This window comes from Scyliorhinus canicula, chromosome 5, assembly GCF_902713615.1.
Source record: "Scyliorhinus canicula chromosome 5, sScyCan1.1, whole genome shotgun sequence".
In the NCBI taxonomy this organism is placed as follows: Eukaryota; Metazoa; Chordata; class Chondrichthyes; order Carcharhiniformes; family Scyliorhinidae; genus Scyliorhinus; species Scyliorhinus canicula.
The window spans coordinates 37,332,498-37,348,639 of NC_052150.1; the positions used below are offsets into that span (position 1 = coordinate 37,332,498).

At 46.4% G+C, this 16,142-nt stretch overlaps 1 protein-coding gene across 3 annotated transcripts in view; it reads left to right on the top strand.

Moving 5' to 3' along the window:
* Positions 1–16,142, top strand: part of elmo1 (engulfment and cell motility 1 (ced-12 homolog, C. elegans)) — a 330,714-nt gene that overhangs the window by 122,342 nt on the left and 192,230 nt on the right. For all 3 annotated transcript variants that reach the window (XM_038796915.1, XM_038796914.1, XM_038796916.1), the window contains one exon: positions 13,953–14,052. In XM_038796915.1, the coding sequence (XP_038652843.1) occupies positions 13,953–14,052 (100 nt within the window). The remainder of the gene's footprint in view (positions 1–13,952; positions 14,053–16,142) is intronic.

Here is a 16,142-nt window from a genome sequence, read left to right on the forward strand (position 1 = left end):
ATGAGAAAGCTCCTAGAGAAGGTTTGCATCAACCCAATCCTGCTGCGACATAGGACCTTGCAAGTCCATTTGCTGCTTGCCTCCCATCATGCCAGCCCATATCGCTAAGACCATCGTGCCAAGATATAACAAGAAAGACCCTATGGAACCAACATGTCACCATCAAAAACCACTTTCTCATCACAGATCCCACAGCCCACCTACCCAGCTTCAACCTGCCATGCCAACATTGGGCACCTCTCAACCTTTTCTGTACTGGCCAAGGCCTTTCAGCAGCAAATCAGCACAAATGGGTCCTTGGAGGGAACCCAGACTGCAGCTGTGGTGTGCCCCAATCAATGACTCGCATCGTTGAAGATTGCCCCTGATGTAATTCAGCAGATGACTCTGAGAGATCCAATTGGCCACTGCGGAAACTAATGCATGATTTGGTGATTGTTGCACATGCCAAAGACAATCGGTGACCATCCCTCCATCAGAGTGGGGATGTTAGCTGATGGTTGCATTCACAACTCAGATACTGAAGCAGTCTGTGTCCAAGCAAGACCTGGACAACATTCTGGCTTGGGCTGATACGTGGCACGTAACACTCACGCCACTTAGGTGTGAGGCCATCTCCAACAAGAGAGAAGATAACCATCTTCCCTTGACATTCAGTGGCATTACCATTGCTGCATCCCTCTATCAACATCCTGACCAGAAACTGAGCAGCATCATTCTTGTGTTCAACCTCTTCCTTTGTAGGATTCTAGCCAGTGGACAGTGTCCCACTAATTTCGCTGACTGCAATTTTAAGGGTTCATTATGCTGCCTTGCTGTTACGGACTGGGGTGGCACAGTGGTTAGCACTGCTTCCTCACAGCTCCAGGGTCCTGTGTTCAATTCTGGCCTCGGGTGACTGTGGAGTTTGCACTTTCCCCCCATTTGTGCGTGGGTTTCCTCCGTGCTCCAGTTTCCTCCCACAGTCCAAAAATGTGCAAGTTAGGTGGGTTGGCCATGATAAATTGCCCCTTAGTGTCCAAAAGGTTAGGTGGGGTTACGGGAATAGGGTGGAGGCGTGGCCTTAAGTAGGGTGCTCTTTCCAAGGGTCGGTGCAGACTCGATAAGCCGAATGGCCTCCTTAGCACTGTAAATTCTATGATTCTATGACTGTCACTCTCGCCCCACCTTGAGAATTCAGCTCTTTTGCCCATATTTGCACCAAGATTGTACGAAGGCCTGGAGATCAATAGTCCTGGAGGAACGCAAAATCAGGTACAGGGAGCAGGTCGTTAGTGAGCAAATATGTGAAGCATTGTCAGTAACAGTTTCCAACATTCTGCTCCTGATTGAGAATAAGCTAATGTAGTGTGGTTTGTGGCGAATACCTGGACAATTTTGCACTTTGTCAGGTAGATGTCAGGGTGATAGCTGTACTAGAATAGCTTAGCTAGAGGCATGACTAATTCTGGAGCACCAGTTTTCAGCACCACAGCCCTAGTGTTCCCGGGGCCCATGACCTCCGCTGTATTCAGTGCTCCCATCCATTTCTTCACACCATGTGGATGGAATTGAAAAGAGTTATAGATTAGCTTATGTGATGATGATTAAACCTAAGAGAGCATTTGGAATTTGGGAATCATTAAATAGCAAACTATTTCACAAAAATGTACAGCAGTCATTTTGCAAGACCACATTGTTGCTAAACATAATAGTACATTTTGACTGGGGGGGGAAAGAATCTTAACTCTGACCTTCCCATCTCTGAAATGGCATTGCAACTATTCAGATACAGATCATAAAAACCCATCTGGTTCACTCACACCTTTTTAAAAAAATAAATTTAGATTACCCAATTATTTTTTCCAATTAAGGGGCAATTTAGTGTGGCCAATCCACCTACTCTGCACATTTTTGGGTTGTGGGGGCGAAACCTACGGAGACACGGGGAGAATATGCAAACTCCACACGGACAGTGACCCAGAGCCGGGATCGAACCTGGGACCTCAGCGCCGTGAGGCGGTTGTGCTAACCACTAGGCCACCGTGCTGCCCTCACTCACACCTTTTAAGAACATTAATAAGAGGGGGAGTAGACCGTATGAATCCTCCAGGCTGCTTCGTCATTGAATATAATCACCACTGATCTGCTTTCAATTCCATTATCCGCCCATTTCCTATATTCTTTGATTCCCTGAGAAACCAAAAGATAGTAGATCTAAACTGAAATGGTGAAGGATCCACAACCTTCTGGGGTAGACAATTCCAAAGAATTGTAACTCTGAGTGACCTATTTCTCGTCATCTCAACCCTAAATGATCAACCCCTTATCCTGAAACTGTGCCCACATGTTATGAATTCCCAGCCAGGGTAAACAACCTCTGCAAAGCCCTTTGGAAAGTTGTATGTTTCTGTAAGATCACTTCCCATTCTTCTAAACTCCCGAGAATTTAGACGCAGTCTCTCATGATAGGACAGCCCTCTCATTCCAGGGGCGAATCTGGTGAACCTTTGCAGCATGACCCACAATGCATGTATATCCTTCCTTAAATGTGCACACAGCACTTCAAGTGGTATCAAAGAACAAAGAAAATGACAGCACAGGAACAGCCCCTTCAGCCCTCCAAGCCTGCAGCGACCATGCTGCCTATCTGAACTAAAACCCCTGACCCTTCCGGGGACCATATCCCTGTATTCCCATCCTATTCATGTATTTGTCAAGACACCCCTTAAAAGTCACTATTGTATCTGCTTCTACCACCTGCCCCGGCAGCGGGTTCAAGGCACCCACCACTCTCTGTGGGGGAAAAAAATACTTGCCTCGTACATCTCCTTCAAACCTTGCTCTTCGCACCTTAAACCTATGCCCCCCAGTAATTGACTCTTCACCCTGGGAAAAAGCTTCTGACTATCCACTCTGTTCATGTCCCTCATAATCTTGTAGACTTCTATCAGGCCAGCCCTCAACCTCTGTCGTTCCAGTGATAACAAACCAAGTTTTTCCATCATCTACTCATAGCCAATGCCCTCCATACCAGGCAACATCCTGGTAAATCTTTTTTGTACACTATAAGACCATAAGACTACTCTCCAAAGCCTCCACGTCCTTCTGGTAGTGTGGCGAACAGAATTGAACACTATATTCCAAGTGTGACCTAACTAAGGTTCCATAAAGCTGCAACATGGCTTGCCAAGTTTTAAACTCCATATCCCAGCCGATGATGGCAAGCATGCCGTATGCCTTCTTGACTACCTTCTCCATCTGCGTTTCCACTTTCAGTGACCTGTGTATCTGTACAGCCAGATCCCTCTGCCTATCTTAAGGGTTCTCCCATTTACTGTATATTTCCCATCTGTATTAGACCTTCCAAAATGCATTACCTCACATTTGTTCGGATTAAACGCCGTCTGCCATCTCTCCACCCAAGTCTCCAACCGATCTATATCCTGCTGTATCCTCTAACGGTCCTCATCGTTGTTCACAATTCCACCAACCTTTGTGTCGTCCGCAAACATACTAATCAAAATTTCCTCCAAATCATTTATATATTATATATATATCATATATATATTACAAACAGAATAGATCCCATCAGTAATCCCTGAGGAAACATTCAGAAATGAACCCTTCCACTGCTACTCTCTGTCTTCTATGACCAGCCCAGTTCTGTATCAATCTTGACAGCTCACCTCTGATCTCGTGTGACTTCATCTTCTGCACCAGTCTTCCATGAGGGCCCTTGTCTAAGGCCTTACTGAAGTCCATGTAGACCGCATCCACTGCCCTACCCTCATCAATCATCTTCATCACTTCCTCGAAAATGTCGATCAAGTTAGTGAGACACGACCTCCCTTTCACAAATACCATGTTGCTTCTCGCTAATACGTCTACTTATTTCCAAGTGGGAGTAAATCTTGTCGTGAAGAATCCTCTCCAATAATTACCCTACCACTGACGTAAGGCTCACCGGCCTGTAATTACCTGGATTAAGCTTGATGCACTTCTTAAATAAAGGAACAACATTGGCTATTCTCCAACCCTCTGGGACCTCCCCTATAGCCAGTGAGGATACAAAGATTTCTCTCAAGGCACCAGCAATTTCCTCCCTTGCCTCTCTCTCAGTATTCCAGGGTATATCCCATAAGGCTCTGGAGACTTGTCTACCTTAATGTTTTTCAAGACCCCCAAGACCTCCTTTTTGATCTCAATATGACCCAAACTATCTACATACCCTCCCGCAGACTCATCATCCACCAATTCCTTCTCTTTGGTGAATACGCAAAGTACTCATTTAATATCTTGCCCATTTCCTGTGGCTCCAATGCATAGATTCCCTCCCTTATCCTTGAATGGGCAAACCCTCTCCCTGGCTACTCTCTTGCTCTTTATATATGTATTAAAAAGCCTTGGGATTTTCCATATCCTGCTGGCCAATGACATTCCGTGACCCTTTTACGCCCTCATGACTCCTTCCTTAAATTTCTTTCTACTTTCCTTGTATTCCACACTTGCTTTGTGTGTTCCCAACCTCTCAGCCTTGACAAATGCTTCCATTTCTTTTTGACTAGGCTCACAATATCTCTCGTTATCCAAGGTTCCAAAACTTGCCATACTTATCCTTCATCCTGACAGGAACGTGCCGATCCTGAATCCCTATCAACTTATACTTGAAAGCATCCCACATGCCAGATGTTGATTTTCCCTCAAACATCTGTCCCCAATCTACATTCTTCAGTACATGGATTACGGTGGAATGCTGGGCTGTAGATTAATTTGTTCTTAATCTCGGACAAAAGTTCGGCACAACGTCGTGGGCCGAAGGGCCTGTTCTGTACTGTATTTTCTATGTTCTTGCTTTATATTGTTGTAATTAGCCTTCCCCCAATTTGCCACCTTCACCTGGGGACTGCACTTATCTTTATACATCAGTACCTTGTAGCTTACTGAATTGTGGTCACTGTCCCGAACTGCTCCGCTACTGAAACGTCGACCACCTGGCCGGGCTCATTCCCCAATACCAGGCCCAGTATGGCCCCTTCCCTTATTGGACTATCTACATACTGTTTCAAGAAGCCCTCCTAGATGCTCCTTACAAACTCTGCCCCATCCACGCCCTAGCACTAAATGAATCCCAGTCAACATAGAGGAAGTTAAAATCACCCACCACGGGCAGCACGGTGGTACAGTGGGTTAGCCCTGCTGCCTCACAGCGCCGAGGTCCCAGGTTTGATCCCGGCTCTGGGTCACTGTATGTGTGGAGTTTGCACATTCTCCCCGTGTTTGTGTGGGTTTTGCCCCCACAACCCAAAGATGTGCAGGGTAGGTGGATTGGCCACGCTAAATTGCCCCTTAATCGGAAAAAACGAATTGGATACTCTAAAATTATTATTTTTTTAAAAATCACCCACCACAACAACCCTGTTACTTTTACATGTTGCCAACATCTGTCTACATACCTCCATCTTCCGCTGGCTGTTGGGAGGCCTGTAGTCAACCCCAACATTGTGACTACACCCTTCCTGTTCCTGAGCTCTACCCTATTGCCTCGCTGTATGAGCCCTCTGAGGTGTCCTCCTGCAAAATAGCTGATATTGCCTTAAGCAGTAATGCAACTCCCCCACCCCTTTTATATCCCCCTCTATCCTGCCGGAAACATCTGTACCCTGGAACGTTAAGCTGCCAATCCTGTCCTTCCCTTAACCAAGTCTCTGTAATGGCAACAACATCATAGTTCCAAGTACTAATCCGAGCTCCGAGCTTTATCTGCCTTACCTGTTATACTTCTTGCATTGAAGCAAATGCACTTCAGTCCACCAGACCCTCTTTGATCAGCAACCATAAACTGCCTGCTCTTCCTCTGAGACTTACTGGCCCCACTCTCTAGTTTCCCTTCAGTTAATTCACCTTTGCTTTCGTTCCCACCCCCCTGCCAAACTAGTTTAAATCCTCCCACATGACACTAGCAAACCTCCCGGCCAGAATATTTATGCCCCTCCAGTTTAAATGCAACAGGTCCTTCTTGAACAGGCCCCACCTGCCCCAGAAGAGATCCCAATGGTCTAGATATCTGAAACCGTCCTTCCTACACTAGCTGTTTAGCCACATGTTTACCCTCATTGGCACAGGGAGTAATCCTGAGATTACAACCCTAGAGGTCTTGTCAAATCCCTGTACACTGTAACAAGACTTTCTATTTTTTATACTCCAATCCCCTTGCAATAAAAGCCACATTCATTCCCCCTCCTTATTGCTTGTAGCACCTGTATGCTAACTTTGTGCTCATTGGGTGAGTATGAGCATCCAAATATTCATTTCTAAATTAATATTTAGAAATTTCACATCTTTTAAAAAACAAATTCTGCTTTTGAAAAAAATGAAAAATGAAAATCGCTTATTGTCACGAGTCGGCTTCAATGAAGTTACTGTGAAAAGACCCTAGTCGCCACATTCCGGCGCCTGTCCGGGGAGGCTGGTGCGGGAATCGAACCGTGCTGCTGGCCTGCTTGGTCTGCTTTAAAAGCCAGCGATTTAGCCCAGTGAGCTAAACCAGTGTTTTTATGACCAAAGTGAGTAACCTCACACTTCCTCACATTATACTCCATATTTCAATTTGTTGCCCACTCACTTAATTTATCCATATCTCTTTACAACCACTTTATATCCTTCTCACAGCTTACATTCCCACTTCATTTTGTATCATGAACAAACTTGGACACATTACTCTCAGTCTCTTCATCTACAAAAATAGATTTTAAACATCTGAGGCCCCAGCACTGATCGTATTTGTACAAGATGTCTAATTTGGCTATCGATCCAATGGTCTCCTGAGATGCTGAGTGGAGCATTGTGGTGCCTTCCCCAACAGGTCTTCTTGGTCAGGTTGATGTATTCTATGGTATGAGACTTGTAGCCGCAGTTCCACCCTGGGTTGTCCCCCTAATGGAACATGTGACTGTATTGTCCATATCCTTTGCTGATTCGGTTGAATGTTGTCCACTACCCAAGATGGAGGTCGCAGCCTGGGGCCTCTGCTTGTTGCGTCAGTGATGAGGCGTTGGTTCGTTATGCTGCATGTGTCCTGTGACACTATGCATCCAGATAGTTGGTTGACACCAATGGCATAAATATTAGCTGCTGTTTTCCAGAATGATTGGTGTGATTTTAAGTGCTTTTGTGGTGGACTTTTTGAAATCTTTGTGAATGGGAAGGTCAGTGTTACTTGTGACTTTTTTATTATTTGTTTGCGGGATGTGGGTGTCGTTGGCTAGGCCAGCAATTATTGCCCATCCTTAATTGCCCTTGAGAAGGTGGTGCTGAACCACATCCTTGAACCTGGAGTCAATATGGTGTAGGTACCCCCACAGTGCACTTAGGAAGGGAGTTCCAAGATTTTGATTCAGTGGCAGTCAAGGAATGGCAATATATTTACAAGTCAGAAGGTATGCATGGTCTTTGCCTGGCACTTGAGTGACAGGAATGTTACTTGCCACTGATCAGCACAAGCTTGAATATTGTTCAGGGTTTGCTGCACATAGACACAAATTGTTTCACTATCTGAGGAATCGCAAATTGTGCTGAACATTGTGTAACCATCAGTAAACATAACTTCTGACCTTATGATGAAGAGAAGATGAAGCAGTTGAAGATGGTTGGGCCTAGGGTAACACCCTGAAAAACCCTTGCAGTGAAGTCCCAGCACGGAGATGATTGACGTCCAATAGCCACAGCCATCTGGCTGCATCACAACCTGGTATGGCAACTGCTCAGCCCAAGACCGCAAGAAACTTCAGTGAATCGTGAACACAGCCCAGTCCATCACACGAACATGCCTCCCATCCATTGACTCCATCTACATCTCCCGCTGCCTGGGGAAAGAGGGGAGCATAATCAAAGACCCCTCCCACCCAGTCTACTCACTCTTCCAAGTTCTTCCATCGGGCAGGAGATACAGAAGTCTGAGAACATGCACGAACAGACTCAAAAATACTCTTACCAGACTCCTAAATGATCCTCTTATGGACTGACCTCATTAACATTACACCCCTGTATGCTTTACCCGATGCCGTTGTTAGCTAGTTACATTGTGCACCTTGTGTTGCCCTGTTATGTATTTTCTTTTATTTCATTTTCTTTTCATGTACTTGATGATCTGTTGAGCTGCTCGCAGAAAAATACTTTTCACTGTACCTCGATACACGTGACAATAAACAAATCCAATCCAATCCATCTTCCTCTGTACTAGGTATGACTCCAATTATTGGAGGATTTTCCCCCTGATTCTCATTGGCTTCAGTTTTCCTAGCGTTCCCTGATGCCATTCTCAGTCAAATGCCATCTTGCTGTCAAGGGCAGTCACTCTCACCTCACCTCTGGATAGAATCATAGATTTAACAGTGCAGAAGGAGGCCATTTGGCCCATCACCAGGTCTTGGAAAGAGCACCCTACCCAAGCCCACATCTCCACCCTATCCCAGTAACACCACCTATCCTTTTTTGAAAACTAAGGGCAATTTAGCAGGGCCAGTCCACCTAACCTGCACATCTTTGGACTATGGGAGGAAACTGGGGCACCCGGAGGAAGCCCACACAGTCATGGGGAGAACGTGCAGACTCCGCACAGACAGTGACCCAGCGGGGAATTGAACTTGGGACCCAGGAGCTGTGAAGCCACAGTGCTAACCACTGTGCTACCGTGCCGCCCACAAGTTCAGCTCTTCTCTCCATGTTTGGACAAAGGCTGTAATGAGGTCAGTGGATGAGTGGCCCTGGCGGAACCCATACTGAGCATCGATGAGTAAGTGATTGCTGAGTAACTGCTGCTTGGTATCACTCTCGACGACCCCGTCCATCACTTTGTTCACGTTCGAGAGTAGCCTGATGGGGTAGTAGTTGGTTGGGTTGGATTTGTCCTGCCTTTTGTGAACAGGACATACCGAGACAAATTTCCATATCATTGGGTAGATGCCAGTGTTGTTACTGTACTTGGAAAAGCTTGGCTAGGTGTATGGCTAGTTCTGGAGCTGAAGTCTTCAGTACTATTGCCGGAATGTTGTCAGCACCAAAGCCTTTGCAGTTATCCAATATTTTAAGCCATTTCTAGAGGAGTGAATCGAATTGGCTGAAGACTGTTATCTGTGATGTCGGGGACCTCCGGAGGAATCTGATCCAGAACATCCACACTCCACGTCTAACTAAAGATTTTTCCATCTCACAGAGCGTGATGGCGTCATAGCGAATAACAGGCGGTGCAATGTGGGACAGCACTGGGAGTCACTTGGTTGGTTGGACTGGTGGGAGATGTGGCCAGGGAGACGTGCAGGGATTTTGGCTGTATGTCCCTTCCACAGAAGGAAGTGTTGAGCTCTTTCCCAGTGGTGGTGCTCTTGAGATGAAATGATGGCACAGCTTTCCTCTCCCATGTGGGACAGAGATAAAAATAAGTGTTCAACTTCCTGTTGTCGGCATTGACGTCTGTGTTATCAGTGATATTTCATCGGCACAGACATTGGATTTTGGTGCATTGCATATCCACTGTATTGGTTTGTAAAAGGCCAGTATGAGCATTGACCTCTGTGGCAGGCTATAATTGAGCATCATGTTCGACTGGTCTGATGACTAAGATAGATGCAGAACTTAACAGCTGTTCATTGTGGTGTTGTTAAGCCTCAGAGTTTTGTGACATTGAATGATTGTTTTAAGCTTGAGCAGCAGGCCCATACACCAGGCAGTTATATGTCGATGACAAACTACAGCTATTTCTGGAACCCTGCTTCAATATTGGTAGTGTGTGCGAGCAGCTGGGCAGAGTGGGTTCTTTCTCCTCTGAAGCTTCCAAAGCTGTTTTTATCTGGTTACGGGTGAACTATTTGACCACCTTGCATACTGAGGAGTGATGGGACTGTAGCTTTTAGGATCGTATGGTTTCCCCTAGCTTTCAGATAGCAACAACCTCTCCGTGGTGCCAGATTTCTGCAATTCTCCTTGCCACCAACGTTGGCAGAGAGTTTGACAAGCCACATGCCTCCATTTGGGCCCTGGTTGTGGAGGAATTTGGGGTTGATTCCATTGAAACTGATGGCCTCTGCTCTGTATCTATCTCTTTGGATGAGAAGGCCGTCAAAGAGTTGTGGGTGCAGTGGCATTTTGCAGAGAGAGTATAAGCAGCTTATTTCTCTCTGTTTGTTTTCAGAGATAGGCAGCAGCGTGGATGGTATCAAACCTGTAAAGTTGCAGAATTTCCTGATGGAGCATGAGAAATCCAGGTTTACAGTGGCTGGTCGCCATTTCACTAACCTGCCTTCAGCTCGACAATCAATAACTGTTATTGTTGTTTGTGAGCTTGGAGCGACCTTAAACTCCTCCTAAAGATTCTCACTCTCCTGGGACCTGGATGGCACTTGATCTTTCCTGTAGTGATGCAGGATTCTTCTGGTGGCCCTCCCTTAGAGTTGTTGAGGAAATGGTTGTAAGTGTTTCAAGCCTGCAATATTCTCTGGATTGTATTTGGGACATCGCTTGTAAGGTGGACCATGATGCATTACAACAACAATAACAGCAACACCTTTCAAATGCCCCCAGGTACTTCACAAAAACATTATAAGCAAGATAAGTCACATAGTCACATAAGGTGTTTAAAAGCTTGGGGAAGGAAGTAGGATTTAAAGAGAGCCTGGAAGAATTAAAGAGAGCTTGAGAGGTTTAAGGAGGGAATTCCAGACCTAGACAATTGAAGGTCAATAGTGGAGTGATTAAAATTGGCCATACTCAAGAGGTAGGAATTAGAGGGTTGTGGGGCTGGAGGAGATAACAGAGACAGGGAGGGGTGAGACTACGGAGGGTTTGAAAACAAAGATATTTTAAAAATCAAGACTTTGCTTGATAAGAGGATGGGACCCGGTGTGATCTAAGACGCGGGGCAACAGAGTTTTTGATGACCTCAAGTTTGTGGAGGATAGTCAGGACTGCATTGGTGTAGCGAAGTCGAGATGTAACATCGGCATAAATGAGGGTTTCAACAGCTGAGATGGAAAAGTCAGATGATGTTATAGATGCAGAAATAGATGGTCTTAGTGATTTTGCGAATAGGGGGTCAGAAGCTCATCTGCAGGTCAAATGTGACACCAAAGCCACAATCTGATTGCTTTAATCTCAAACTATTGCCACGGAGAGGGATGGTAGTGCACAGTGTTTGGAGGGGACAATACAGGGCGGCACAGTGAGACAGTGGTTAGCACTGCTGCCTCACAGCGCCAGGGACTCGGGTTCAATTTCGACTTAGGGTGACTGTGGAGTTTGCACGTTCTCTCTGTGTCTGCGTGGGTTTCCTCCGGGTGCTCTGGTTTCCTCCCACTGTCCAAATATGTGCAAGTTAGGCGGATTGACCATGCTAAATTGCCCCTGACTGTCCAAAGGTTAAGTGGGGTTACAGGGATCGGGTCGGCGAGTGGGTCTCGGTAGGGTGCTCTTTCAGAGGGTCAGTGCAGACCTAATGGGCTGAATGGCCCCCTGCACTTTCGGGATTCTATTCTATCCCATGAATAAACAATGGCCTCTGTCCTCCCAATGCTTAATTTGAGGAAACCTTTGCTCCTCTGGTACTGGATGTCAAATAAGCAGTTTGATAATGTCACAACCATGGAGGAATTGAGAGAGATGGTGGTGAGGTAGAACTGACTGTTGCCAGCGTACCTGTGAAAGTTAATTTACAGAAATTCCACTTGAGTTTCGGGATTTAGGCACCTTGATTCAGGGGACAGTACTTGGTGTTCTAGCTTTTCACAGCTCTGGCTACTTTTTGGAAGTCCTGCATGTTGAAATGACCAGTCATTGGGTTGTTGACGTTTGATCGGGTGGTGGTTGGCCATGTTTCTGGCCGCTTGTAAACATTCACAATGTTCAGTTTGTCTACTCTGATTGTAATAGAGAACGTTGAGCTGCCTGCTGGTAGGATTTCTTCAGCTTTAGTAATTAGGTTGGCCCGGATGTATGTGACCATGTCATAATTTGCATGATATTGGCACATTGTCACGTGGAATCTATGGATCTGCATTTGGGTATGGGTTGGATTCAGGTAGTTCATTCGAAGACTAAGCTCATCCATCATTTGTGTTCCAGGTTCCCTTGACAAGAGCTCACTCTTTGCTCCAGATAGACTTTCAATGTTGAGTTGATAAATGTGGAGCGCTGAACCTATTGTCTTGGCTGGTCGTGAAAGAACCTTTAGTTGACAAGCTTGATGCTTTTCAGGCTGGGAGGCCACATTCCGGCATGCAGTCAGCTTTTTGATGACATTAGCTGGCAAGCTCTTGATAAATTAGCAGATAATGGAGACCATGTTTGTGAAATTGTCTTTTGCACTCAACCTAAAATTATGCCACTCAGTTGGGTGCATACAGTACTGCTTTCTGTTAGGTTAATGGTGTCACCTTGGGTAACTTTTATACCACCAACAAACTGAATATCAGGTTGTGATGTTGTTTCTGGAATAGAATTACAAAGTACAGAATGAGGACAATCAGCCAAGTATGTCTGTGCTGGTTCTTTGAAAGAGTTATTCAATCAATCTCACTTCACTGCTCTTTCCCCGTTGTCCTGAAAATTGTTCCTTTTTAAGTACACGTCCAATGCCGTTTTGCAGCATACTTTTGAATCTGCTTCTACCACCCTTTCATGCAATGCTTTATAGTTAATTACAACTTGCTGCATAAAATTATTTCTCTACTATTCTGTAGCTCATTTGCTAATTATCGTAAATCTATGTCCTCTGGTTCTGCCAAAGAAGCAGTTTCTCCTCAGCTACTCTATCAAACCCCTCCGTGTTTTGAACACCACTTTTAAATCTCTCCTCAAACTTCTCTGCTCGAAGAGTGGCTGAGAAATCTTTGGGTTAGTTATTACATTGTTCACCTGCATGGAATGTCTTCCAACACTGGGAAACGTCCGTAGCTATTTTCTCGTTATTGAGGTCCGTTACTGCTGTTGTTCAGAGTCTGCCCCACAGTGTTAGCGGGAGCAATGTGGATAGGGAATGGGCAGAGCTCATTGGTGTGCAGGATCAACCTCTCCCAATGGACCCCCACTGTCTATGTTGAGTAGGTTTTGTTCATTACACTGGGTTCAGTAATATACTGACCCAGATTCCATGGTACTGACTGTCTTTGCCATGAGTTAAAGGATCAAAAGCAATTCAGTGTTGAATAACTTGGTGCATGGAGATCTAACCTAGTAAATTTTGAATGTAGAGTCTGTGTTAACGGAAGCCAACCTGCCCGACTGCATTTAGGCTGGTAAAGGATAGTCTGCACTCTCACAACTATGTGTAGAAACGATCTGTGAAACAGGAAGATGCTGTGGAATTCATTACAAATGTGGAAGCAGAGTGAGCCCATGGCACAAATTCTGTCATTCCCCCCCCAAAATAAGGAAGCACAAACTCCACACAAACCCCAGGCAGAGTCGCATTTCAAGCTCCTGAGGGTACGCTTTGTGACTCAGAAATGACATTTATCGTGTGAGCTCTTCCTTATTTTTAAATCTACAGTCCCTACCCTAACGGCCTACTAATAAAGAAGTGATTGATTACGCGACTGAGCTGTAATTCCTGACTGATATCACACCTGCTGTATGCAGATGAAGTTGGTTCCTGACCTAATCTGGGTGCTCTGTAATCCAGTGCATGGGAATTGCATGATGGTCCATTGCCTGCACTGCACTATTTCTACTAATACTTCTTCATTTCAGATTGTGGTGCTGCTGTTTACTGAGTGATTGGCATAATTTAATTTGTTCACTTTTTTTTTGCAGCTACCCCTCTGCTCTTCATGCTTTCTGACAACTACGGTGCCCTTTCGGGCTTTCTTCTGTTTTATACACTCTCCTAATTTCTTCCTGTGCAAAAACAGCTTCAAAGAAAATTACCATGTTGCCCGAGTTCAGGTAGTTGGAACTAACTTGTGTGTCATTTGTCCTTTCAGCTTTGGGGACATGTTGTCATTCACCTTGACTGCATTCGTTGAGCTCATGGACCATGGGATTGTCTCCTGGGATACGTTCTCTGTGGCTTTCATCAAAAAGGTACTGAGATGGCTGGTACGATTTGTATGGGTGAAGTGAGAGTGGAGTGATTGAGGCGGAGGTTTGGCAAGGCAGTGCGCCAACTGCAGAAGAAACAAAGGAGCTGGTGGAGGTCATCCAGCCAGTTGAACCTGTTTGGCCATTCGATTAGATCATGGCTGATCTGTGCCTTAACTCCATCCGTCTGCTTTGATTCTGTAAGATCGCTAAAAGCTAATGAGCAGGGGCAAAAATGAAAAGCTAATGGAATGGTGGCCTTTGTGTTAAGGTGCTGGACTACATAGTCGTAGAAGTGTTACAAATATCCATAGCTCTGATTAAACCCCATGGGTGGCATGGGGGCACAGTGGTTTGCTGCATCACAGCACCAGGGACCAGGATTCGATTCCGGCCTTGGGTGACTGTGTGGAGTTTGCGCATTCTCCCCGTGTCTGCATGGGTTTCCCCCGGGTGCTCCGAATTCCTCCCACAGCCCAAAGATGTGTCGGTAGATGGATTGGGAATGCCAAATTACCTCCTCTTATCCAAAAATGTGTAGGGCAGAGGGTGGGGGGAATGGGCCTCAGTAAAGTGCTAGACTCAATGCAGACTCAATGATACAAAATGGTCTCCTGCGCTGTAGGGATTCTATGACTTAAAGTACTGCATTTAATTCAGAACACTACTCAGGGAGGGTATATAGGTTGTGGAGGGGCAAGTGCAGGTTTATGTACAACAATCTCCCAGATAACAGATAATGGCCAAGATTCCGCTGCCTATTGTCCATTTTCACAGTAACTTCATTGCAGTGTTAATGTAAGCCTATTGTGACACTAATAAAGATTATTATTATTATTAATAATAAATAGTACCATGGGATCTTCTCCGTCCAATTGAGAAAGCAGATAAAGCTCAATTAAATGTCTCTTTCGAAAGACAGCGCAACATTCTGCAAAGCCTCTTGTGGCTGAAGTGCTTCATGGCTCCCAGTGCTCTGCCCCTTGCTTTTATACTGAGGTTGGATTCCCTCAGCTTGGCTCAGCTGTTAGACTCTCATTCAATGTAGAAAATTGTGGCTTCAAGTTCAACCTCCGAAACCTGAGTGCATATTCTTGGTGAAGCATCAGAGATGCTGGGCGCGATTCTCCGCCCCCCACGACGGGTCAGAGAATAGCGGGAGGGCCTTCCCGACATTTTTCCCGACCTCCCGCTATTCTCTCCCCCCCCCCCCCCCCCCCACACGGCCGCCCCACGACACGAATCGCTGCTCGCCGTTTTTTTACGGCGAGCAGCGATTCTTCCCTATCCGATGGGCCGATTTCCCAGGCCTTTACGGCCGTTTTCACGAATTTAAACACACCTGCTATCACAGTTCATGAAAACGGCCGCAAAGTGCCGTTCTGCACAACCATGCCACCGATTGGCACGGCCGCACCAAGGCCGTGCCAAGGGTGGCATGGGCCCGCGATCAGTGGGCACCGATCGCAGGCAGCGGGTCCGATTCCCGCGCACTCTTTGTCCCTCCACCGTCCCGCAGGATCAGTCCGCGGGGCGGCTGAGGGGCATGACGGACCGAGCATGCGCGGGTTTGACGCATATGCGCGATGACGTCATGCGCGGGTTGGAGCTGTCCAACCCGCGCATGCGCGGCTGACGTCATCGTGCGCGTCAGCCGCTGTGAGTCTTGGCGGCCGGGCTTAACGAACGTTCGCTAAGCCCGCGCTGCCGTTCTTCCCGGGGCCGCGATGCTAGCCCCGACCGGGGGGGGGGGGTGAATCGGGTCCCGGGAGGGGGCGCGGAGGCTGCCGTGAAACACGGCCGGTTTCACGGCAGCCTTTACGACTCTCCGCATTTGCGGAGAATCGCGCCCGCTGTCTTTCGAATGGCATGCTACGCCAAGGCACGTCTGTCCCCTCAGGTGGATGTTGGAGATCCTATGGCACTGTGGAGAAGAAAAGCAGGGGAGGTCTCCCCGGTTTCCTGGCCAACATTTCTCCCTCAACCGACATCACACAAAGCATGTAATCACAATGCTGCTTGAGAAACTGGAACCTTGTCTATAAATTGGCTTCCAAATTTGTTCCAAAAATAATCATTGCAATTCAAAGCAG